Here is a 27629-nt window from a genome sequence, read left to right as displayed (position 1 = left end):
GGAAAAAAATCTCTCCCCACCCCCGCCCCAGAAACATATTCTTTAGAATTTTCCTGTGACAATCTACTGTACTATCTGAATTTTACAGTTCATAGTGCTTAGTCGGGTTTTAGTTCCCTGATTTTTTGGTTCACGTCTTGTTTTCAGGTGAAAATGGTATGCACATATTCTTAGAAAGTCCCCTAAATTTGACAAGTCAACACATTTTATCCAAGAACAAAATGTACTGAAACAGGATAGTTTTCTTGAGTAGTTGTTTGGATATCAGTCAGAACAGTTTCTAATGGATGCAGTTCTATCACCTCATTCATAACTCTCTAAATACTCAAGGTAAGTAATTCCATTTTCAATTGGAGGGTGAGAGGTTAAATAAGGTGACATAACTAGTGAGTAGAAGCACTTCCTGGAATTGGCACTAGAATTGAGAGAGAAAGCTGTTCAAAGCCCAAACCTGTAGTTCTTTGCCCCTGTGTAACACGGTATTGTCTCGCAGACATGAACCCCGCAGGTTCATAACCTTTCAGTGGGATCTCTTCTATCTCTGACTTGCTATCTCTTCCTCCAATCTGAGCATCTGCTTTCTACTTCTCTTGTATCACTGCCGATGTTAGGGTGAATGGTTATCAATGACTGCCAAGACTCAGTGCAAATGCTAATAAGCTGCTCTGAGTTTGGAGAGAAAAGAAAAAAAGAAGCAAGATAACAGAAGAGATATGGAAGTTTTAGGAACATAATCTGAGATATGAATCAGATGTCATTTTAAGGAAAAACTGCTATAACCTTTTTGGACTCAGGTTATTTTTCTTGAAGTTCAAATAATTTTTTAAAAAGCACAACAAATAAAAATAAGCACTTGTTCTCCCTGAGATTAATCTTCATCATCTCAACAACCTTTACAAAATTAGACATAATAGCCTATAGATAAAATCTCTTCTTCTTGGACAGGAAGAGATTAGTCAGGTTATACTTGTTGTCAGGAACCTCAAAATAAATATTGAAACCTCATATCAAGTACTCCTAATGAATTAAAAGTTATGTACTTACAAATTTAAAATGGTTAACTCCACCATGGTTTTTCCCTCCATTTGTTCTAAAAGATTTTGCGTTTCCTAATTCATGTAAACTTTTTAAGAGTCTATTTACTTGTTTATTTACTTGAAGAGAGAGAGAGAAAGGAAGAGAGAGAAAGGAGAGAGAAAGGAGGAGAGAGAAAGGAGGGTAATCTAGACAGGGTCTCATCAGCGTTGTGATCCTCCCTCCAGCATTCCAGCCAGCTGGGATCACAGGTGTATGAGCCACTGGCACGTTCAGGTTGACCTGGGATCAGAACCCAATCTTACCATGTAGCTTCTATATCACAAAGCAGTTAGCAGTGTCTTATTGCCTGTGCCTCTGCGGCTGGGTCCATGTCATTAAAAAAAAAAGGGGGGGGGACCAGCAGTTAGCGTAATGGCTATGTCACTGGACCCCCACGTAGTCGACCGCAGTTCAAGTCCTGGACCGGGTGGCTTAAACTCATGCTGGGCGTGTGTGCGTCCGTGCTCAAAATCCCTAGAGTAGACTGGAGGAGAAGGGATTGCGGCGTGGCCATCCCCCCTGGGGGGTGATTTCTCGCTTTCTGTCTTTCTGTCTCTGTCTTTCTGGTGAGCACACGCGCCTTATAGCGAAAACCTCTCCAAAAAAAAAGGAGAGAGAGAAACTAAAGTTTTCCTAACCAATCATTCTACTAATAACCATTTTTGGAGAGATTTTCACTGTAGGGCGCGTGCGCTCGCCAGACAGACAGAGAGAGACATAGAGACAGAAAGCGAGAAATCACCCCCCAAGGGGGATGGTCACGCCGCAATCCCTTCTCCTCCATTCTCCTCTCGGGATCTTGGGCACGCACGCACACGCGCCCGGCGTGAGTTTTAAGCCACCGGGTCCGGGACACGAACCGCAGTCGCCTACGTGGGAGTCCAGCAATATAGCCATTACGCTAACTGCTGGTTCCCTACTAATAACCATTTTGAAATATCTTTTACTAGGGCCAGCCCTATAGCTCAGTGGTTAAGTGCTATGGGTAGGGAGCACAATCCCACACAGATGAGCATGGTTTAGCTTGAAAAGTATGCCAGGGATGTGTGTGTATCCAAAATCCTGATAGTGAAATGGAAGGAAAGAGACTGCAGAATGACCACATTCCATCGTGGGGTGCTTTCTTCCTCTTTCTTCCTCTCTCTGTGTCTCTGAAGAATGTACATACTCTCTGATCAAAGAAAGAAAAAAGGAAGGAAGAAAGAAAAGAAGGAAAGAAGAAAAGAAGGAAAGAAAGAGAGAATAGAAGGAAAGAAATAAGAAGGAAAAAAATTTGTTACAAAAAGTCATCTCTTCAGTTCAAGAATGTAAAAGCATTTTCATTAATACCAAAAATAATCATTAATAGACAAGACAGAAATTCAGTTTAGAGAGATTTTTAAATATATGTGTTCACTTATTCCTTAATTCCATAGATGGCTGTGCATGCTCTGTGTGCCAGACAAGCTGAAGTTCCAAGATCACAGAGAAGAGGCTTGACCTCATGGCTGTCCTATGTCCTCTATTACACCGACTTCAACACGGGCAGGTTCAGACACTCTCATGGCTTGTATTAGCTGGCTTCTGATAACAATCATTTCCTAACTCAGCCTCAAAAATGGACTCTAAGTGTCACAATAGGACAATAAACTTTCAGTGTTTATCTTTTAACAATTATTTGCCCAAATACAGCTCATCCCTGGGAGTATCGTGAATTCCTATTATGGGCAAAATGGCTCATTGAGTTTTCAACTCTATTGAAAAAGTCTGAAATCAGCTTTAAGAAATCTAATTCCTACATTAAGTTACTACAGAATGACTCAGACTAAGCCAGTAGATAGTAAACCTTGTGTGAGCAACGAAGCCTTGGGGATAATATGATGAAGAAAGTAGACATGCACATGTTAGAAAATTGTTTACAATTTCAGAAAGATTTTCTGGAATTCACAGAAGCCCTCCTGTAGGCACTAAGACTATGGGCATGTCTGCTGACAGTGAGCAACTTCTAGATTGGAGTCCCACCTCTTCACTTTCTATTCCCCATCCTAGAGTAAACTTCAGAATATATTTATTGAATGAGGGGTTGGCAGGTGGTGTGGTGGTTAAGGGTGCTGGACTCCCATATGGCTGAGTTTGCGTCCTGGACCTGGCAGCTTGCTTTCTCACTTTCCCTCTCTCTTGTTCTCTCTCACTCTGTTCCTCTCTGGTCAAATTAAAATAGGTAAATAAGTAAATAAAGTTAAATAAAATAATTTTTAAAAAAGAATATATTGATTGAATGAGCCCTTCTGCAACTGTTCTGTGAAGCTCCCACATTACTATTCCTCCTCCCCATGAACTTTCAGATCAACTTCTTTCTGTAGTTTTTCCAAAATATATTTGATTAAGAATAACCTGACAGTCTAAAGAACGCCCTTTTTCTCAAAGCCTACTCTAATAATTTTCCTTTTACCACTTTACAAAATAAAGCCAGACCCCCCCTAGTACCCCAGATATTACAACAATGCATTGTCCCAAACAGTAAAAACCACTAAGCCACCAAACAAAGAAACATTTCCAAAGTCATGATATATTTTTCTGTTTTCCTATGCAAAAATGTGTCATGACTTTTCTGATGACCCAATACATAGCTTCTAAGGGAATGTCCCTGAAAAAAAGCAAAAATATCTTTAGAAGAAATGGAAAGGGGCTAGGTCTATTTTATCCAGCCTGAAATAACTCTTGGCAGTTCTCCATACCTTATTTTATATGTTGGATAATTAGGTTTCAGAAGAGAGATGATTATGTTGGGTTACGAGGCAACCCATTTGAATTAAAAAGTTAGTCAGTCATTTCTGAGAAAAGTTCATAAATTAATTTGGCAGAGTGCTGACTGCCAGGAGAACACGTCACGTCAAAAGAGAGAGATCAGCGTTTCTGGCATTTTGACAATGTATACTTACGTACAACAGATACAGCACTGAAAACCATACTTGGCCACGACTTAACCTAATGCCAAAATAATAGTAATAGAGAATTTAAAAATGACTAAGGAGGGATCAGAAGATGGCATAATGGTTACATTGCTGGACTCCCACGTAGTTGATCGCAGTTCAGATCCTAGACCCGCTGGCTGAAAACTCACACGGACATGTGTGCATGTGTATGCCCAAGTTCCCAAAAGGAAAATGGAGGAGAAAGAGTTGTGATGTGGCCATTTCCCACCACAGGCTGATTTCTAATTTTCTGTCTCTCAGTCTCTCTGTCTCTTCAGCAAGCACAAGTGTCCTATAGCAAAAATCTCTCTCAAAAAAAAAAAAAAAAGAGATTACGGGAATAATAATTTTTACAAATTCTTTTAAAGAGTATTTAAACAAAAATATTTGAAAACCAGTGGGCTAAAGGCTGTATATTGATGGAGGGAAATACCATGAATGGATCCTTTCTGCCTTTTACCTACTAAGCCCAAAGAAACAAACAGAACAGCAATGGGTTTCAAGATTCAACAGCTGCTGCTCCCATGCGAGAAAAACCTCCTTTCCTCTTCCATAAAAATGCAGAGGATGGGAACCAGCAGTTAGCCTAATGGCTATGTCGCTAGACTCCCATACAGGTGACCGTGGTTCGAGTCCCCGACCTGGTGGCTTAAACTCATGCCAGGCGTGTGTGCATGCATGCCCAAGATCCCAAGAGGAGAATGGAGGAGAAGGGATTGCAGCATGGCCATTCCCCCTGGGGGATGATCTCTCACTTTCTGTCTCTCTGCCTCTTTCTGTCTTTCTAGCGAGCGCACATGCCCTACAGCAAAAAACCTCTCCAAAATAAAAAAAAATTGCAGAGGATGAATGCAACTGCAAAGGCCTTTCTAATCTTACAGCCCAGGCACGCTAACTAATCTTTTCGTTTTGGGTGGTGTAGTCAAGAGAAATGATAACCCTACGAAGGCTATAGCAAAGCGCCTTCTTCCTGAGAATTTCTTTTAGATACAGAAATAAATATTACTTTCCATAATTTTTTCTCTTTAATTTTCCAGAAGTTGCATATGCTTCCCAGAGAGAGAGAGGAAAAACAAAACAAAACAAAAACCAAAAAAAAAAAAAAAAACGGGGAAAGGAAAAAAAAAAAAACCCCCCCCCCCCCCGATGAAGAATGGTCATTCTGCAGACCCTTCTCCATTTCTCTCTCTTTTTGGGATTTTGGGCATGCAAATACACGTGCCCAGTGTGTTTCTCAAGATGCCAGGTCTAGGACTCAAACCATGAAGTCAGCCATGTGGGATCCAGCCATGTTAACCATCATACCACCAGCTGGCCCACTAACTATTTTTATTACCATAATTATTTTGCCTTGCATGTATCTCATACACAGAGATACAAATGTATAAATTTTTTCTCACACCCGTTTTATCTTGCTACTGGTGCTTTCTAAGAGAATTTTGTAGAAAAAAGTCATAGTGCTCATACCTCTCAATGAAATATTTTTATATAACAGTGAAGGCTTTGGAAGACAGCTATGAAAATAAGTACCACTGAGTGTTTCTACTGTACACCTTTGCCCAGTGAATTTAATACTTAGCTGCATAAAATGCAAGATACTGCTAATAGCTTGGGTTTGCATAGCTTTAAGAGATGATTGCATGATATGAATAAAATATACAATAAAAATAAGATAATCTTCCAACATACTGCCTATTCGCTTGAATCTTACTGTTTCCATTTCAGTGTGCCATGATACTGTGACACTGTCATCTATATTTGAATATAATTCATATAGTTAATCTCCGTACATGAATTTTGCCCTTTGCCAACCACCCTTCTTGTACATACTTTAGCTCTATGACAAAGATGCTGTTAATGTACTCTAAACTGTATTTAACCAAAGGTCTGCAGCATTTGATATCTGTTTGATTGATTCTATAAAAATTTAAAGGTGATCATTCTTGAGTTAAAACATGGCATTCGGGGGACCAGCAGATGGCATAACTGTTATGTCACTGGACTCCCACATAGTCGACTGCAGTTTAAGTCCTGGTCCCAGCAACTTCAATCTCACACCAGGTACATGTGCATGTGTGCCCAAGATTCTGAGAGGAGACTGGAGGAAAAGGGATAGCGGCATGGCCATCCCTCCTGGAGAGCGATTTCTTGCTTTCTGTCTCTCTGTCTCCCTCTGTCTCTCTCTGTCTCTCCAGTGAACATGTGTGCCTTATAGCAAAAACCTCTCTAAAAAAAATAGTGCATTCAATTTTAACAGAGTTTTACAACACAGTTAGTGGTGCTGGTGAAGCTATAACTACACCAAGAGATTTCAAAATGTCTCTTGTGAGAAAATGAATTAAAGTATGAGTTTATTTTGGTACAAAGAAATTGAAACCCATGCATATTTTCATAATACATATTTCAATTAACTTTTTGAAGACCTCTCATATTCCTTTGAATCCTTATGTTTGAGATACTGAGATCCCTTTTATATAGAAATCATATTCAGTATACATATATTTACATATATATTCCAGTACATATATATATCTAGTTCTTTGAAATTCAATTGTGTCAAAAGAGTATTTTGAGAACCTCTAAACTTAATTGTAAGTGTTAGAGTCCTCCATCATTTAGGATACTTTTTCTCACTTCTGTGAAATATATACAGAGAAGAGTGTATCTATAATAGTGTATCTATGCAACTTAAAGAATAATTATGCAGTGAATATCCACGTTACCAATGGCCAGGTCAAGCAAACACATTTCCAGTCATCTAGATGTCCCCATTGTACCCCACTGCAATCCAACATCCTTCCTACCCTGAGGAGTGACCATCTGCTGATTTTTACTTGCTACATATATTTACCTAAGCTGTATTGTTCATTGGCTTTATTTTTAATTCTCTATAAAATACAGCTGTATTTTTAAAAGACTCCCTTCTTTTCCTACATGTTTGGCGTGTAAAATTCATTCATTTTATAGTGTGTAGTTATAGTTCATTGCTGTAAAGCATTCCAGCATGGGAAGAGACCCCAATTTATCCATTCATTCTACCACTGATGCACATGCAAGTTTTTTACTCTGTAGATACTACAAATAATTACACATTTTTCTTTTATAATTGGTTCTGTTTTTCTCTGTGGCATATACCTAGGAGTGGAACTGCTGGTGCAAAGGATATGTGCATCTTCAGCTCTGCCAGATGACATTAAAACGCATCGAAAGTGGTTGTAACTAAATCCACTCCAACCCGTCGTGTTGTTCCACATTCTCAGTTGGTGGAACTTTTGCCAATTTAATGGATATTTAATAATATCTCGTTAGGATTCCAATTTGTATCTTTCTGATTACTAATGAGCTAGAGCATACTTTTATTCATTTCTTGGCTATTTGGACATGTTCTTTGAAGTGCTGATTCAACTCATTGGCTTACTTTCCTAAGGAGTAAGTTGTTGTCTTTCTTATTAAATTAATTTCTATCTATTTAAATACAAATGAGTTCTTCAAACATTCTGAATATGAGTCCTTGGTTAGCTGCCTTCTACGATGTGGGAGTTTTGTCCTATTTTTATCATGTCTTTTTATGAATAAAATTCCTAATTTTAATAAAGCCAAGCTTACCAATCTTTTTCCTTATAATTGGCGCTGTTTGGTTCTTATTTAAGAAATCACAAGATCTATAGCCTTTCTTGTTCTGCTTTTAAAATTTAGATCTTAAACATCTGAAAATGAGTTTTGGTGTACATTATAAGTAAAGGTCTCATTTAACTTTTTTTTTTGCATACAGATACCTTATTTTCCTAACATCATTTTTGAAAGTTGTCCTTGCCTTGTTGACTTACAATATTAAATCTGTCATACATCTGTCATATGTGTGCACTTGTGTGTGAATATGTGCATATGTACATATAGTCGTGTGTGTGTATATATGTATGTGTATATATACACACATATATACATACACAATCGATGTATAATCACGTATTATTTAAGAACTGTGATACATTCTGAGAAACGTGTCATTGGACAATTTCATCACAGTGAACATCACAGAGTGTACTTACACAAACCCAGTCTCCAACACACCTAGGCTATATGACTTGGTCTATTACAATCTTATGGGACCATTAGTGCATGCAGTCAGTCATTAACGGAAAGATCATTGTGTGATGCATGACTGTATATGTTTAACTATTTGAGAAGGTCCCATATGGTCTCACTAGTCAACTGATTCATTCCTGCATCAAAGCCCCACTGTAATCATGGTAACTTTATGTAAGTCTTAAAAGCTGAGGGGGCAGGGGTGGGGAACAGCAGCTGGCGTAAAGTCTATGTCGCTAAACTCCCATGTAGTTGACTGCAGTTTGAGTCCCAGACCCAGTGGCTTAAACTCACATCAGGCACATGTATGTGCATGCCAAAATCCCAAGAGGACAATGGAGGAGAAGGGATTGCAGCATGACCATCCCCCCTGGGGGGTGATCTCTTGCTTTCTGTGTCTCTGTCTCTCTCTGTCTTTCTGGCAAGCGTATGCGCCCTATAGCAAAAGAAAATATGCCCCGAATCGCAAACAAAAAACTCCAAAAAAAAAAAAAAAAAAACTGATGGGAGGACCAGTAGATGGCATAGTAGTTATGTCACTGGACTCCCACGCAGTGAACCACAGTTCAAGTCCCCAACTCAGCGGTTTAGAACTTATGCCAGGCATGTGTGCATGTGTGCCCAAAATCCTGAGAGGAAACTAGAGGAGAAGGGGGAGATTTCTCACTTTCTGTCTGTCTCTCTCTGTCTCTCCATTGAGTACATGTGCCCTATAGCAAAAAATTCTCTTAAAAAAGAATTTGATGGGGACAATACTTTCAACCATTTTTTCTTCCTGAGCTTCTTTGCTATTCTTGGTTTTTTGCATTTCTACATAACTTTTAGAATCTATATATCAAGTTTTACATGCACTTTTTCACACACATGCACACTGCTAGGATCTTTATTGGAATTTCAACAAGTCTCTAGATCAATCTGGGTAGACCAGAATAGACCTGAGGCCTTTACAATACTAAATCTTTCAATTATGGACATGTTATATCTGTACATTTAATTTGGTTTGTCTGAAATGTCTCTCAATACTATTTAACAAATTTTTCATAGAAGGCTTACTTTTTGCTTCTTAGGTCTACCATAACATTTGATGCTCTTGTAACTGAAATATTTTTTATAATTTAATAAAATGGAACTGCTATATACATATTGATTTTGTATCTAGAACAGTGTTACAATGAATATATGAAAAATATATACATATATATTTCTTAATGAAGAAACTTTTCTCTTTTCCAAAATGACTTATCAATGATAAAAGTTCTATTGTCTACTTGGGTAATAGATCAATCACCTGGGAAGATGGGACAGTGTGATGGTGACCAGTTAAAAAGACAGACTTTGACCAAGCCACTGTGGGGAGCTGAATGCCACCAACCCTGGTTCAAGTCCCCAGCCCCCTCAACCTGAAAACATTCTGGGTGCATGCAAGTGTGCTCAGGATCTTGGTGGAATGGAGGACTGGATAAAGGGGATCATGGCATGACTGAGCCCTGTGGAAGGTACTTCTTTCTCTCCCTCCTTCTCTCTCTCTCTCTCTCTCTCTCGCGCGCGCACTCTCTCTCTCTTTCGCCTTTGTGGATCATGTGCATGCTCTCAATTATGAATTGAAAAAAAAAAAATAAAAGAGCATGGGCTTGGAATAAGAGAGGCCTGGGGGTGAAGGCTGGATTGATTACTGGTAGCTATGCATATGAGCAGGTTCCTAACGTCCCATGTCTCAACTTCATTTTCCTGTAAAGTAAATAAATTAAAATATTCCCTATCTCTTACAATTGTCCTGAGGATTAAATAAAGCAAGTCATACAAGGAACACAGAACCTGGCACATAGAAATATTGCCTAAATGTTGACCAGTACTAACAATGATTTTTGTTTGCCCTTATATCTTTTTTCTTCATGTTAAACAGTCTTAACTAATAGGATTTCTTTCCTTTTTTAATATTTAATTTTTGGTCCTTTCCTTCCTACATTTGTAGTCATATATTTTTTCCCTCCAAAGCACAATATCTAGCTCTCTTGTTCTCTCTCCCTCCCTTTCCATTCTTCCATTTCTCTAATTCATCTTCCTTTAAATGTTCTTTTTCACACTAAAAAATAAATCTTAACCCCCAATTCTACATATTCAGGAAGAAAAACAGAGTCTCCTAAGCTTGGATGTAATATGCTGAATGCTTAATTTCCTTCCACACACACTCACACAAAAGTAAGCCTCCTTAAAACTTATTTTATTTCCAACTCAAAATAATAGTCAAAACATTAGACTATGGTTTTAAAAAGGTATTATCACTGGGGAAAACTGGGGAAAATAGAACTGAGACTTTCCTGTGTTTTTGTTTTGTTTTGTTTTGCTTTGTTTTGTCTTGTTGCAGTTTCCTGTGACTCTATAAGTATTTACAAATTTATAATTTTTTAAATAATCAAAGAATATTTCTATAAATTTTTGGTTATCTTCTTTGTACTTTTATCTTTCGTTTAATTTCTTCTAGTGTACATATACATTTGTCAAAGAACAATAAAATTATTGTTACAAAATTCTCTTTCAACTTAAAAACTGCATCACAGATTAAATAAATACACAAAAATAAAAGAAAATATAAATGCACCAGAAAAATACAGGCTAACACTTTTTCATTGTGGAAGAAGAGGGTAAGGAAGATTGTCTAAAGAAAGATTTTTTTTTTACAAAAAGGTCAGAATGGAAAAGACTAAGAAATTTTATTGCATAAACAATTTTAGACTTCACTAGGACATAAGTTAAAATGTATGTGACAGAGTAGAAAAAAATATGCTGTATATATAGCAAAGACCATATGCATAACATAAACAGTTCCTATGAATGAATAGGAAAACTTTTTTTTAAAAGGGAGCAAGCACTAACAAAAAATATTCAATATAAAGAAGTAATTCATAGAACATTAATAGTCAATGTCCCCTTCACTCTTGTTGTGGTCAGGAAAAATGCAAATTATGTAAAGACAATCCATCATTTTTCACTCAACACATTGATTAAAAACATGAAAGACTAGTGCCAGCAGATGGTGTAGTGGTTCTTATATCTTTTTTCTTCATGTTAAACAGTCTTAACTAATAGGATTTCTTTCCTTTTTTAATATTTAATTTTTGGTCCTTTCCTTCCTACATTTGTAGTCATATATTTTTTCCCTCCAAAGCACAATATCTAGCTCTCTTGTTCTCTCTCCCTCCCTTTCCATTCTTCCATTTCTCTAATTCATCTTCCTTTAAATGTTCTTTTTCACACTAAAAAATAAATCTTAACCCCCAATTCTACATATTCAGGAAGAAAAACAGAGTCTCCTAAGCTTGGATGTAATATGCTGAATGCTTAATTTCCTTCCACACACACTCACACAAAAGTAAGCCTCCTTAAAACTTATTTTATTTCCAACTCAAAATAATAGTCAAAACATTAGACTATGGTTTTAAAAAGGTATTATCACTGGGGAAAACTGGGGAAAATAGAACTGAGACTTTCCTGTGTTTTTGTTTTGTTTTGTTTTGCTTTGTTTTGTCTTGTTGCAGTTTCCTGTGACTCTATAAGTATTTACAAATTTATAATTTTTTAAATAATCAAAGAATATTTCTATAAATTTTTGGTTATCTTCTTTGTACTTTTATCTTTCGTTTAATTTCTTCTAGTGTACATATACATTTGTCAAAGAACAATAAAATTATTGTTACAAAATTCTCTTTCAACTTAAAAACTGCATCACAGATTAAATAAATACACAAAAATAAAAGAAAATATAAATGCACCAGAAAAATACAGGCTAACACTTTTTCATTGTGGAAGAAGAGGGTAAGGAAGATTGTCTAAAGAAAGATTTTTTTTTTACAAAAAGGTCAGAATGGAAAAGACTAAGAAATTTTATTGCATAAACAATTTTAGACTTCACTAGGACATAAGTTAAAATGTATGTGACAGAGTAGAAAAAAATATGCTGTATATATAGCAAAGACCATATGCATAACATAAACAGTTCCTATGAATGAATAGGAAAACTTTTTTTTAAAAGGGAGCAAGCACTAACAAAAAATATTCAATATAAAGAAGTAATTCATAGAACATTAATAGTCAATGTCCCCTTCACTCTTGTTGTGGTCAGGAAAAATGCAAATTATGTAAAGACAATCCATCATTTTTCACTCAACACATTGATTAAAAACATGAAAGACTAGTGCCAGCAGATGGTGTAGTGGTTACATTGCTGAACTCCTACATAGCCAACCATGATTCAAGTTCAAGACCCAGTGGCTTGAAAATCACACCAGGCATGTATGCTTACGTACTCAAGATCCCAATAGAAAAATGGAAGAGGGGACTGCAGTGCGGCCATCCCCCTTGGGGAGTGATTTCTCACTGTCCCTCTCACTGTCTCTGTCTCTTGCTCTCTAGTGAGCATACACACCCTCTGGCAAAAACCTCTAAAAATAATTAAATGAAAGATTAACAGTATAGAGTGTTATTTTTGATATGAGAAAGCAGGGACTCTTATCCATTATGGAAGAGAGGGTAAGTTACACATTTTGAGAGGGTAATTTCACAGTATCTTTCAAAATAAACATTGATTATGGGAATACTGATTTATAAATCAAAACAAGTCATGCCACGTTGTGTATAAAATGACACATGTGTGCTATTCTTTTACATAGGACTTCCTGATGTGACAAGTGCCTAGGTCCAGAACATCTGAACATTCGCTCTTAATTGTTATATCCACAGGAACATCTAGGGCAATGTTACACTCCTTCTCCCTCAGAGACAGACTCATCTCTACATTGAGCGGTCCTTAGAGAGTTGATAGCTAACTGATGAACTTCCTAAAACAGAGACCCCTCCCCCAGAAGTTCAGCTGCCAAGATTTCTGGAACTGATATTAGAACAAGAACTTTTCCGGACCAGCAGTTGGCGTAATGGTTATGTTGCTGGATTACCATGTAGTCAACCGTGGTTCAAGTCCTAGACCTGGTGGCTTAAACTCATGCCGGGCACATGTGCGTGCGTGCTCAAGATCCCAAGAGGAGAATGGAGGAGAAGAGATTGTGGCATGGCCATCCTCCCGGGATGTCTGTCTCTATGTTTCTCTCTTTCTGGCAAGAGCACACGCCCTATAGCAAAAACCTCTCAAAACAAAACAAAACAAAACAAAACAAGAAAACACAAGAATTTTTCATCTGCTTTCCAAATCTGATTGAATGCCCCATAATGTAATGTAGCAGCATGCACTCTCATCATTCATTTGTGTACATTCTGACAATGCTGGTATTTTAATACATGCTGAAGTAGTAGGCTGGTCATTTGTTTTTACCTTTGATATTAATTCAATACATAGTTTCCAATCAATAAGCTGGGGCTGAAGCAAATAAATTAGAAAGTAATAGCAATGAGTAAGCAGGATATCGTGCCACTTTGTTGAGCAAAACAATTGATCCTGGTGTTATTTCTACCATCTCTAAAGGCAAGAAACAATCCCAGAGGAAGCATGAAATGCTGTGTAGATTCCCATAATCCTGTCTAGTTTATTTACAGATTCCTTCTTCATCCTTCCCGCCTGTCCAGATGGTTTTCTTCTTTGTTTCCCCCACTGAATTACACTTGCTGCCTTTCAGATACTGAAGAGTTCAAAAGCCTACCTCTTAAATTCCTCACAGAAAGAAGTCATAAACCCTTACCTTTGCCGAATGATGCTGGGATTAGCTGTCACCAAATGACTTTTGGATCCAACATCTTTAGTATATTCACTTGACAGGGGAGGAAGATTGCATCTAGAGAAATGAGAACAAACATTTTAGAATGATTTGCATGCTTTTAAATCAAGTGACACAATTAGGAACTTTATTAATTCCAGCTCAATTCACAAATAGCTATTTTTACTCGTTCACCCTTTTAATAGACATTAGATGACTAATTAACCATCAGTATCTTCAAAATGCTGTCATAAAAACTACTTCTGTTTCAGGGGAAAGAAATGTCAGGTAGAGAGGTAAATGTTCTCAATGTTCTCTGAAAGGAAAGTGGCAGTCATGAGAATGTGTTTATTCCATTCAAAATATTTTTTTATTTTTCTTTTTTTGAGAGGTATTTTTTTTTTCTTTCTTTCTTTCTGCTATAGGGCGTATGCACTTGCCAGAAAGAGAGAGCGAGATGGAGAGACAGAAAACAAGAAATCACCCCCCAGGGGGGATGGCCACACCACAATCCCTTCTCTTCCATTCTCCTCTCAGGATCTTAGGCACGTACGCACACGTGCCTGGCGTAAGTTTAAGCCACTGGGTCCGGGACTCGAACTGCAGTTGACTACATGCGAGTCCAGCGACATAGTGATTACACCAACTGCTGGTCCCTTAAAATATTTTTGAGGAGATAGGAAAGGGAGTACAGTGCTGAAAATTAGAGCTCAGCAGGGTGCAGCACGTTAGGAAACAGGATCGACAGTGTTTTCTGGATGTCCATAAACCTTACAGACTAGGAGGAATTCTATTAGGTCGTTGGGAAAGTCACTCTGTATTTATCTATGTTTTTCTAGGCAAAAAATGTGTCGGGACTTTTCCAACCTGATACTTGTTTGTGTTTTTCTTTTTTTCCTCAAACTTCAAACTATAACAGTATATTTAGGGCTATATATTATTCACCTAAATCAATGTATGTATGACTTGTATATGTGGCTACGGCATAGGCTGCTACTGGTGAATACATAATGATTTACCACTCACAAAGGACAATAATTCTGCACCATCCCAGTTCAGCCAAGGAAAAGAACACAAGTGATGTTTTACTGGTTATGGAAATAGCCACCCCACACCACCTCTGTCTGGGTTGTTGTCTTTGGCCGCGATGCCTTACAATGTTTACAAAGGAAAATATGTCCATTGCAAATCCATGCCCCTTAGCTTTCTGTCCATGAGACATTAATCAAGCTAATTCATTTGCCTGGCCTCAGTTTATTCCTTACATAAAGTGAGGAGGATGACTTTGCTTCTTTTACTGAGTCAAGTAAGGACCAAAAGATGTCAAGTATAAAAATTCCCTATCCCGACCACCAGATGGCATAATGGTCATGTCATTGGACATGTAGTTGACCACAGTTTGAGTCCCAGACCCAGCAGTTTAAAACACACTGGGCACATGTGCATGCATGCCCAAAATCTCAAGAGGAGAATGGAGGATTATGGTGAGGCCATCCCCAATGGGGGATGATTTCTTGCCGTCTGTCTCTCTGTCTCTTGAGTGGACACATGCACCCTGTAGCAAAACTCTCCTTAAAAAAAAAAAAAAAAAATCCCTGTCTTGGGGTCAGTAGGTGGCATGGTGGTTGAGGCACTGGATTCCCACATGGCTCAAGTCTTGAACCCAAGAGCTTGAAAGTCATAGCAAACAAATAAATAAATGTTTTGTTTTGTTTTGTTTTGAAGAGGTTTTTGCTATAGAGTGCATGCGCTCACGCGACAGACAGAGAGATAGATAGCGAGAAATCACCTCCCAGGGAGGATGGCCACGCCGCAATCCCTTCTCCTCCATTCTCCTCTCAGGATCTTGGGCATGCATGCACACACGCCCGGCATGAGTTTGAGCCACTGGGTTGAGGATGCAAACTGCAGTCAACTACATGGGAGTCCAGCAACATAGCCATTACGCTAACTGCTGGTCCCAATAAATGTTTTTAAAAAATTCCCTATCTTGATGACTGACAAGTGATAGCAGCTCAAAAATATCACCAATCAGCAATGTCACAGAAATATAATTTATGCATTATTATCAATAAACTTCCCAAATAAGCCTACAGTCTTCATTAGGTTTACTTTTATTACCGATCCTGATTTCTCCTCTCTACCCATATAACTCGACTCTTAATCACACCAGGACAGGTCTAATTTTTAATGACTTCAGCAAACAAAAACATTTTTTATTTGTTAGTAAAGATATACAAATATTGAGGTCTCTGCCAGTTGCCCAACTACTAGATTCCTCCAGGAGATGGGACTGTTCAGCTCTAGCTCCCTGTTACCATCTTGTATTTACCCTGTGACTTCTAGGACGTCAGGGCATCCTAGGCAGAAAACTCTCATTTCATTTAGAATATTCCTTTCATCTGCTCTTTGGTAATGAGACACTAGTTCTTCTGGCAGTTACCTGAAGATCAATTAACTAGTCAGTGGCTGAGGCTGAATGTCCAGTGAGAGCAAACACAGTGGACATCATAGGAAATTCAGGGGAGAGCCCAAGTCACCGAGCCCTTTCTTGAGGTAGCTAAGTCTAGTGGTCATATCCTATCCCATGTGGTTCCCTGAGTGTGTTCATGAGGAAGAGAGCTTACGCATTAACAGTCAGGCTCATATGGGGCCAGCAGTTGGCATAATGGCTACATCGCTGGATTCCCACGTAGTCAACTGCAGTTCAAGTCCCGGACCTGGTGGCTTAAACTCACGCCGGGAGCACGTGCATGCGTGCCCAAGGTTCTGAGAGGAAAATGGAGGAGAAGGGATTGTGGCATGGCCATCCCTCTGCAGGAGTGGGGGGGAAGGGGGGGAGGGGTGATTTCTCACGTTCTGTCTCTCTGTCTCTCTCTGTCTTTCTGGTGAGCACATGTGCCCTGTAGCAAAAACCTCTCCAAAAAAAAAAAGGAAAAGATAAAACAGGCTCATCTGAGTGGTCTTATAATTTAACTGATCTGTGCAAAGATGAAAATGACTTTCAAGATAAAACATGGACAAAAATTTGGACACTTGTCTCTTAAAGAAGCTTTGATCTAATTGCCCTCGGTAATATTTTTTTTTTGAGAGATTTTCACTGTAGGGCGCGTGCGCTCGCCAGACAGACAGAGAGAGACATAGAGACAGAAAGCGAGAAATCACCCCCCCAGGGGGGATGGTCACGCCGCAATCCCTTCTCCTCCATTCTCCTCTCGGGATCTTGGGCACGCACGCACACGCGTCCTGCGTGAGTTTTAAGCCACCGGGTCCGGGACACAAACCGCGGTCGACTACGTGGGAGTCCAGTGACATAGCCATTACACTAACTGCTGGTTCCCGCCCTCGGTAATATTTAAGAATCAATCATAGTTTACTAAAATGATAAACTCTAACTATTGCAAGGGAATGCTATCAGCCTGGTTTGTTGTTAGTAAATGAAACTAATTGGTTTCCAAAAGTAAAACTTTGCTTTTCTATGTGTTCCATAGCTCATACGCCAGAAAACTTGCAGATATTGATTATATCCTACAACCAAGAAAAATACTTCAATGACAAAGACAATATTTTATAAATTCATCTCTGGAAGATAATAACAATACATTTTGATGTAAATATCAAAAGACTCTTGAGGTTTTCTGGGTAAACTTTCTTTTTAACTACAAATATCTGTGACACTTGCATATAACTCTTTTCTCAGAAAAAGAACATTAAAGTTTTACCTCCCCAACTCCTAAATTGACAATTACACAGATTTACATAAAAGGCACATTTCATGCAGTGAAGTTGTTTCTAATAAGGCATAATTATATAAAAGTGTTCAAACTTTGAATTATCATTTGTTGATGCAATTACCAGATATTAATGGCTGAAGTGTCTTAGCTGTACTCAACGATCCTCAAATAGGTCTGATCACAGAACTGATGAGAAATGAATGTTCTTTAAATTGAGAAATGAGGGTGCTTGGGGAATGGGCTTAGTGGATAGGAAATTTTAAATAGAAAAATTATAAAATGGCTTTTTAAATTGTATTTCAAAAATATATTTAAGCATATAAATCATGCAGTCGAGTGTAATTCAAAAGGCACTGAAATGCTGCTCTCACTGTGTCCCTGAGTTACCCAGTTCCTCTCCAAAACATGGTTATTGTTATTTCTGTTTTGAAGATCTCCCCATTTTTTTTAGAGAGAGACTTTTGCTAGAGGGAGCAATGTGCTCACTGGAGAGACAGAGATAGAAAGCGAGAAATCACAGCCCCGGCCCCAGGAGGCAAGGCCACGCCACAATCCCCTCTCCTTCATTCTCTTCTCAGGATTTTGGGCGCACATGCACATGCACCCGGCATGAGTTTGAAGTCACTGGATTTGGGCCTTGAACCACAGTCGACCATGTGGGAGTCCAGCAATGTAACCATTACTCCATCTGCTGGTCCCTGAAGATCTTCCAGATAAATTAAATTCAATAAAATTAATTTTTTTGAGAGGTTTTCGCTATAGGGCATGTGCGCTCGCCAGACAGACAGAGAGAGACATAGAGACAGAAAGCGAGAAATCACCCCCCCAGGGGGATGGTCACGCCGCAATCCCTTCTCCTCCATTCTCCTCTCGGGATCTTGGGCACGCACGCACACGTGCCCGGCGTGAGTTTTAAGCCACCAGGTCTGGGACACAAACCGCGGTCGACTACGTGGGAGTCCAGCAACATAGCCATTACACTAATAGCTGATTCCCTCAATAAAAATAATTTTAAAAGAGTTGTTTTTGGTTATTGAATACATGTTTACTTTGAGACACAGGAATTTGATGGTTAACATAGAAAATTAGAAGTGTTTAAAACGTCTAAGCAAAAAAAATTACAGAATTGTTACCTCCTAGTCCTAGAAGACATTTTGAACTGTAATGTGGCCCATTACTGTACACAGGTACAAGGAAGGCTGTTCTGGAATCTCTTCTCCCACTGTATCTGTCTAGAGACTCTGTGGTTTAGGACCAGATATAACATGTGTTTTTACTAATCCACATTTATGCACTCCAAATTTGATTTTGAATATATTTTATCGCAATTTTCTAATGGTGCACCTGCAATGTTTATTAGGAAACCATTTTTAAATAGATCTATAAATGGGTCAAATAATAATTTAAAAACAATTGATCAACATTTTTTGTTCCCATATTATAAACCATAAATAAGGGATTTTAAAATTCAAATGTGCTATGCAAATGGCACCATTCTTCAAACTAAACCAGAGGCACAGACATACCCACTCCAGTTACAACACTCCCTTCTCTGAATTTGCAAGCCTTGCCTCCCTCCTATTCTTTTTTTACTTTTTTTGAGAGTTGTTTGTTAGTCTGCTTGTTGCTATTAGGGCACACGTGCCCCCTCCCCCCCGTACTGAGAAATAGAGAAAGGTGGAGAGAGAGAAAGTAAGAAATCATCTTCCAGGAGAAATGGGCCACACTGCAATCCTTTCTTATTCTCCTCTTGGGGTTTTGGGCATGCACACACATACACTGGTGTGAGTTTCCCACCATTAGGTCTGGGACTCAAACTGTGGTTGGCCATGTGGGAGTCCAGTGCCCTAACCACTACAACATCTGCTGGTGCCCCTCTCTCATAGTATATGAATATTATGTGTAATATTCGGCAAAGCAGTGTAATCACAGGCATTTGTGAATTCTGAACTTGAATATATCAACACCAGATTCTATACAAGGCTTACTTATTTTTGTTTATTGGTGATAAATGTGACCATACTAGATAATGCCCAAGAGTGCATAAATCAAACCTTCTCTAGGCTAAGTTTAAAATATCCAGCTTCCTAAATGCAATGATTCCCACAGATACACACTCAGGAATAATATAAAAGTACACTTACTATACTGCCTTCTTCCACATTGTATTAAGACTACTCGAACTCACTTAACTTCACTGAATCTGTGAGTTTAATATTACCTATTCCTTCTTCCTTACATAGTTTTTGGGAAAAGCCAATAAACTTATACTCCAGGACAATTTAAAAATTCAAAGGGAAGTACATAAACTGCATTGCAAGGATACAGTACAGGCATCGACAGAATGAGAGTTGCCACAGTGGGAAGACATGAGGAACTGTCTGTTCTTCCTCATATGGATTAGAACGCTGAGTCCAAGAAAGATAAAATGTACTATAGATCACAAATCTCATCAAGAGCAAGAGCTTGTCCTCCCGCCTCTCCGTGTTCTTGGGTGGTTCCTCAGTCTCATCCAACGCCACAATATTCAGGGAGCCCAAAGCTGGCCCAGGGCCTCCGCTGTTCTCCTCTATCCATGCTGTCTAGGTGATTTTATCCTCTCCTTAAAAATTAAATAACCTCTCCAGCCACTTCTCAAGCCATTCTCCCTATTGCGTACAGCTCTGTGGAAATACTTAGTGTCTTTCCCACAGTCAAGCTTTGGGAAAGGCTGTTCTGCCCGGAGTGAAATGAGTCAACCCAGACAGCACTTTCGCTCAGAAGCTCCAGCTCCCCCTACTGTCTGCTTCGGGATTCCCCCTGTCTAGCAAGCACATCTCCAAGACACAAGGCCCTGACAGAATTGTTCAACACCATTTCCACCCCAGCTAAAGGCCCACTTTACTGTTCACAAAACAGATGTATTGACTTGAATTAAGAGGATCAGCCTGTTAAACTATTTTGGCCTAAAACAGCCACTGTACTCCCACACTTCCAGTCCTACAAATGGGCCGAAATAGAACATGTTAGTTAGGCTGTTTGTCTGAGCTGGTCGCCAGGTTACAACCAATCACAGCACCTAGGCTTCAGTCAATCACAAACATCCCTCCTTTTAAACCCTGTTAATACAAACGAACTTCAGAATGCAACCAATGATGTCTCTCTTCCTCACTTCCGTCTTTGTAGGACACTTGCCCTTTCACTGCACACGTCAATTTCCTTTTCTGCCATCTTACATGCAGAGTTGACCAGGAGGCTGGCCAAAATTGTCCAAAAGTCAAAAACAACTGCCCAATTTAAATCGTGTTAACATCTGCTCAATAAAACTCTATTAAATTATTTTTATTATTAGTTTATTTTTCTTTTAACAAGCCCCATAGCTTAGATGTCACGAAAGCTGGTTCCTACATGACTAACCATGGTTTGGCTCTGAGTTCTGGCAACCTGTAAGACACATTAGGCACATGTGTATGTGTGCCTTAAATTCCAACAGGATGGATAACTGAAGGAGAACAGAGTGTGTAGTGACCATGCCCCACTGGGGACTGCTTTCTCCCTCTTTCTCTTTCTCAGTCTTTCTCTTTCTCTGCCTGTTTGTCTCTCTGGCGAATGCTCTCACCCACCGGCAATTAAACAAAAAAGAGAAAAAATATTTTATTTTTTCCATTTTCCAATTGTGTGCACAAGTGTGTGTGTGGGGGGGGAGGTGTGTTTAAAAAATGCTATAGAGATGGGGCTGGCAGGTGGCATGGCAGTTAAGGGTTCGGAACTCCCACATGGCCAACCACAGTTCAAGCCCCAGACCTGGAGAGTTGGTTTTCTCACTTTCTTACTTTCTCTATCTCCTTCTCTTGTCTCTCCCTCATCAAACTAAAAATAATAATATTAAATCAATTTAATTAAATAATTCTTTTTTAAAAAAATGCAAAAGTGGGGACCAGGAGGTAGTGCAATATTTACATCACTGGACTCCTACATGGCCAACCGTGGTTTGAGTCCCAAACCCAGAGGCTTGAAATTCACACTGGGCATGTGTGCGTGTGCCCAAAACCCTGAGAGGAGAATAGAGGAGAGGAGATTGTGGCATGGCCATCCCCCCTGGGGTGCAATTTCTTGTTTTCTGTCCCTCTCTGTCTCTCCAGCAAGCGCATGCACCCAACACCAAAAATATCTCAAAAATAAATAAATAAATAAATGCAATGGAGAGGCAGGTAATGATAAAGAATAACCTCCATTCTGCTGCAGGCTTCACCAAGTGAGATAAAATGTGCTTCAAGGAGCCTCACTCTCCTCCTCTGCCAGGAACTTGGCCCTCCTCCAGGCACATGGTTTCCCCTGAAACTCTTTCAAGTTGTCTAACGGTTACTACTAGCACAGAGCTCAGGAGATATTTATGTTCTTTGAATACCTTTTTGTTAAAATAGAGTATTTTTAAATTTCATTTTCATCATCATTATTATATTTTTAATTTGACTAGAGAGAGACAGAGAGGCAAAGTGAGAAAATAAGTCACCAAGTCTAGGACTCAAACTGTAGTCGGCCATGTGAGAGTCTAGCACCTTCACCACGCCACCTGCTGGCCCCATCTCTAAGCTAGCTTTTGCTACTCCTATAATGTTACATATTTTTCCTTATAACTGAACAAAACACAGAATCCTCCCTCCCTTGCTCAGCTTTCTGCCCTCTGTGGGCTACTATCTTGGGCCTTCCTAGCCACTGAGCTTCCTGGTGCCTGACTCATCGTCATTCTCACATCAGTGAGACTTTGGGGTCTGCCTGAAAGACTCTCCAGAGTCTGGCCTCATCGTTCCTTCAGTTCCTCCATAACAAGCGTCTGCTTTTCCACAGTGCATCTGATTGTAGCCAGGTCATCCCCAGTCTGCTCTTACACTCTGGCATTAGCTCCTTCATACCCCATTTCCATCAGCCTCACTAGCTCAGAAGGACCTCCTCCTGGGCCCCTTCTTTCCTCCCTCACACATCTCAGAACCCACATCTGGTCCAGCCTCGACTTCAGTCACCTTGCTTCCCTCTCTCTAGCCAGAACCCTCACTCTCTGTGTTCTTCCTTCTCACCGGGATGATCCCAAACCTGTGTGGATCGAATCACTCACTGCCTTAGCTTCTACACCTGGAGGCTCAGCTTGGGCTAGTGCTAGGACAAGTTGAGGGTCACTCCCTTGGCTAGGTGTGTCTCACCAATTCCTGTACCTTCAGGGACCCCTGTTTCCCGGGGGTGGGGGGTCAACTCATGGTCCCATCACCATTTTTCTCAGTCCCATGACCAGACTGCTTTCATTTGAGTTACTCCCTTCACCCTCCGCACTGCTTTTCCAGTTTTCCTACTCACAAAGGGATCAAACCCCTCTTAAAATTCTACTTGCTGCTTACAAATGCTTTTGTGAACCACTAGAAAGAGATGGAAAATAAAATGAACCCATTAAAATGTCTACTCATCGAGAAGTGGCCTTAATGAAGGAGTGATTTATAAAGTTGCAATCACCTGACTATGTAATCTAAAACGAGATCCATGCTTTCTCTGCAGCCTTGACTCACGGCAGAGTGGGTATCACTACTTCCTCTGAGCCCTTCTTGGCCTTGTCCTTTCTCAGGGCCTGTTCTCTCACTCCCCTTATCCCTTTCCTTAACTCATTTGTCTATGAGCTGGAAGGGAAGCTAAAGAGCACATTAGGATTGATTAATCACAAGTGACTAGTTCCAAATGGCCCCGGGGCTGATGGGAGGGGTGGGGAAAAGGAGAGAAGGCAGGCAAAGGCCGCACTGTGGGTGCTCTCTCTTACCGCATGACAAAATTTGCTTCATCTATTTGACGGCCACAGCCACTCTTCTTCAGAATCCCACCATTTCCCACCACCACGCATTTCTTCAATGGCAGCTGGAATGGGGTTGCCTAGCAACAGAAAACAAGGCGGGTTTTCACTGCAAAGAACACACAACCTCTCACAAAATCATTGTTTACAGCAGACCCTTGGGAGGAATTTGAATAAAGACTGGGCCGAGAAAAAAAGAGCAAGTGGAAAGAAAGATGCCAAGAAGTTTATAAAGAGCAAACTAATCTGTTCCTTGGAAATTAAAATAAATAAATAAACACAAAAACAAAAATAGTCCCTGAAGTGTTATTTAAATATGACCACTTCTTTCTCTCCCACTGGCCTGTACACATAGTAGAGGGTATTTGCTAGGGAAAATAGAAAAACACAAATCCAACATAGGAGGATTATTTTCAAAGACATTCAGCTGGGAACAAACTCCAATGAATTATAGTCCCCCACTTGATTATAAATGTATTCATTTACACAATTGGCCACTCACTCAACAAGTGTATCTGAGCATTTCCTACAGCGTTGGGAAAAGATGCAAGGAGAGAGATGTCAGAGGCCCCAGGACTCGCAAAGTGGGATGTGAGGAGAGATGGGTGAAAACAGCATGGACGTACAGACTGGGGAACAAATGCAAATGCAGTGCTGAGGTCGCTACAGGAGAGAGCTGCACAAATGCATGGGCAATCCAATACAGGACTGTGAAGGCACTTCTACAAGGCCGACTTATGGAAAGCTTTCTCACTTGAGATGCATCTTAAAGAGTACATTAGATATTGTGAGTCAGAGGAAGGCAGTATAAACACAGGAATGGAGGTATCTGCTGAGAGCAAATGCTATGTACATGAGCAGAAGAACACTCTGGGTGGTTCTGTCTAGAACTGAGGAGACATAAGGAACAAGTGACTGTGTCAAATCAGTTAGCCTATGACTTTCTTTCTGCAAATACTGACCTGCACTGCAAAGAAAATTTTCAGCAGACCTGAGCATTCCCTGATGTGCTATTTATAGTACCATGGGATATAGAAACCCTGCATTGGCCCCTGAAAGTGAAATGCGTCACAGAGCCTCTTGTAGCTGGGTCAGCAAGACTGCTAGGTACAGAATTTCCTGTGTGCCGAATGAAGGCTTCTGCTGGAGTTCTTTGGGGGAAGATCTAACACATAACTAGAGCAAGAAATAACTATATTGATATTAAGTAGAACATTCTGGATAAATCTCAAGCAAATTAGATAGATTATACCAAAAGAATAAATGGAATAAATCCATGAATATATCCTATCAAGGTCTTACATAGTCATGAAGCAATTAAACAGGGGGAAAAAATTCTAAGAGTGTCTGTGTTCATTTGGAGCTGAAGTAGGTTCTTAATGTAGCACAAGAAGAGAATTTCATTCCCTTGACTTCTAGTTTGTAAAGGAACAGCTAGAGGTTGGAACCAGCAGTTAGTGTAATGGCTATGTCGCTGGACTCCCACATAGTCGACCGCAGTTCGCGTCCTGGACCTGGTGGCTTAAAACTCACGCTGGGCACGTGTGTGTGCGTGCCCAAGATCCTGAGCGGAGAAGGGATTGCGGCATGGCCATCCCCCCTGGGGGGTGATTTCTCACTTTCTGTCTCTCTGTCTCTCTCTGCCTGTCTGGCGAGCGCACATGCCCTATAGCGAAAACCTCTCCAAAAAAAAAGAAAAGAAAAAGGAACAGCTAGAGGTATAAAAGTAGTGTTAATAAAGATATAGTACTTATAATGTAATGTCAAAGAATCTTCTAACAGAGAGTCAATAATTCCTGCATTACTACGACAGGAACAAATCCAAGACACTCCAGAGCAAGATACCCAGAAGGGAGACAGGAAGAGAAGGGCAATGAACAGCACTCCAGCATGCCCAGGCAGTTTTTATAAGTCATGACTGAGAGGAGGACATGGACTCAACACTGAAAAAAATCAGGCAGATCTATAACTTTCTAGATGAAGATTTAAGTATTTATGTTCATTAGCTGTTTGCTTATTCCACAGGTATTAACTAAATGCCTGCTATGTGTCAGACACTGTCCTGGATGACAGGGACACAAGTGAGAATCCCTGTTCCCATAGAACCTCTATACGGAGACTTCTGAAAAATCATTAAAAATGTGTATTATGAAAAAACTATGCCTGAATGTCAAAATGTTTTTGTGCCCAAATAAACTCATACTTTATTTCCATTTTTTCCACAAACATCTCCAAGTCTGCTCATATTCTTGTGGAGGAAACTGATAATAAATAAAGATGAATGAGTGAAGTGAACAGTTTGTCAGGTGCTGACAGGTGCTGTGATGAGAAAGAAAGCATTTGCATGAGGATCAGGAGTTAATTTTGAAGAAGAATTGCAATTTAAATGGGGTAAATTGGGAAGGATTCCAAGGAGGTGTGTAACAGACCCCTGTAGGAGCTGAGCCCTACAGACATGCGTAGGAAACACCGGTGCAAAGACTTGCGGGGGATGAATTCCCAGATGGGAAAAAAGCATAAAGGCCCCATTGTATATGAGGTGACTAAGAAAGAGAGGGAGAAGTAGAAAGGAGACCAGAGAGTTAGCTAGTGGGGAGGCTGGGGAGCAAGTTAGTAGGGCCTTGTAGGGTATTATAAAGACTTTGGGTTTTACGCAAGATGAGAATCAAATCAATGACGAGTGGGGAAAGAAGTGATATTATGACATGTTTTGAAGCAATCTCTATTTTGCTGTATAGACAGGCTGTAGGATGTCATAGGCAGAAAGATTGTTACATCTCTTGTAGCAATCCAGGCTAGATTGGTGACTTGGGCCAGGGTGAAAGTAGAGGGTGGATAGAAGAAACCAGGTTCTGGAGATTTTCTGAAGGAAGAGCTGATCAAATTTGCTGATGCAATGGAAATAGGGTAAGAGAAAAGAATGGAATTGAGGTAAGAGAAAAGAGCAGAATGCTAAGGGTTTTGGCTTGAGCAACTGTAAAGGTGGACTTGCTATCCACCGAGTTCTGGAAAATTACAGGAAGACCCGGTTTGGAGGAATAACCTGGAGCTCAATTGTAAACATGCCAAGGGTGCAGTCCCATTAGACATTCAAGTGGCAATGTTAGTTACACAGCTGAATCCATGAGTAAGCATCGAGCAACTGGTTTCCCCGGAGATAGAAGACTGGGCATGGTACAGCCACAGTAGTGTTTGCTGGGCACTGTTGAGTGACAGACAAGCCTCAAGGTGGGGCTGGGCACTGTTGGGTGGCAGGCAGGCCACATGGTGGGGCTGGGTTTAATTCTCAGACCACTCCAAATAGCTAAGCCTGGTGACCAGGCTTATAGTTCCAGCTACTTACAAGACTAAGACAGAAGGATCATGACACAACAAACTCTGTCTAAAACCTTTTTTTAAAATATTTTTTTGTTGGGAACCAGCAGTTAGCGTAATGGCTATGTCGCTGGACTCCCACGTAGTCGACTGCGGTTCATGTCCCGGACCTGGTGGCTTAAAACTCACGCCGGGCGTGTGTGCGTGCGTGCCCAAGATCCCGAGAGGAGAATGGAGGAGAAGGGATTGCGGCGTGACCATCCCCCCTGGGGGGTGATTTCTCGCTTTCTGTCTCTATGTCTCTCTCTGTCTGTCTGGCGAGCACACGCGCCTTATAGCAAAAACCTCTCAAAAAAATTTTTTTTGTTAAAAAAAGAAAGTTGGGAGTGAGCATCATAGGTATTTAAAGTCAGGAGGCTAGCTGGTGAATGAGGATGGACAGAAAACAGAAGAGTTCTAAAGCCCAAGTTTAATTTTTTTAAAGTGTCTGAAAAAGAAGGGGAAAAAAATGCATCAAATGCTCTTAGTAGATTAAGTAAGGTAACAAAATTGTCACTGGACTTGGCATGGCAGTCACTGGCAACTTTGACATAGACAGATTTGGTTCAGTGGTAAGGACAAAACTTGATCTGAGTTCATTGAGTTATACATGTATGTTTGCATGTCTATCTATTTGGATACAGTTTATCTGAAAAGTGTGAGTTGCCTCATCCTCAACTAATAGTTTGCTTTATAAAAGCCAATGTATAGGCCAACAGGAGCAAAGTGGTTAAGGTGCTAGACTCCCTTATGGCTGACTGCCTTTTGAGTCCCAGACCCTCAGCTTTAAACTCACTCCAGGAGCATGTGTATGTGTGCCCAAAATCCAGAGAGGAGATGGGAGAAGAGACTGTGGGTGGCCATCTCCCTTGGTTGGTGATTTCTCACTTTCCCTCTCTCCAGCTCTCTCTGT

The 27629-nt window shown here is 40.1% G+C and overlaps 1 protein-coding gene and 1 pseudogene across 2 annotated transcripts in view; both read right to left on the bottom strand.

The window, feature by feature from the left end:
• The window catches only part of ST8SIA1 (ST8 alpha-N-acetyl-neuraminide alpha-2,8-sialyltransferase 1), a 182936-nt gene that overhangs the window by 59191 nt on the left and 96116 nt on the right, over positions 1-27629 (bottom strand). For both annotated transcript variants that reach the window (XM_027774438.1, XM_027774437.1), the window contains exons 3-4: positions 23333-23442; positions 13805-13897 (exon numbers count right to left, since the gene is read on the bottom strand). In XM_027774438.1, coding sequence (XP_027630239.1) covers positions 13805-13897; positions 23333-23442 — 203 coding nt within the window. The remainder of the gene's footprint in view (positions 1-13804; positions 13898-23332; positions 23443-27629) is intronic.
• The window catches only part of LOC102482275 (small ubiquitin-related modifier 1 pseudogene), a 7250-nt pseudogene continuing 4051 nt past the window's right edge, over positions 24431-27629 (bottom strand).

The sequence above is a fragment of the Tupaia chinensis genome, unplaced genomic scaffold (genome assembly GCF_000334495.1).
Source record: "Tupaia chinensis unplaced genomic scaffold, TupChi_1.0 Scaffold000434_1, whole genome shotgun sequence".
NCBI lineage: Eukaryota > Metazoa > Chordata > Mammalia > Scandentia > Tupaiidae > Tupaia > Tupaia belangeri.
Note: the sequence above shows the minus strand (reverse complement) of the source record. Positions and strands in the feature narration are given on the sequence as shown.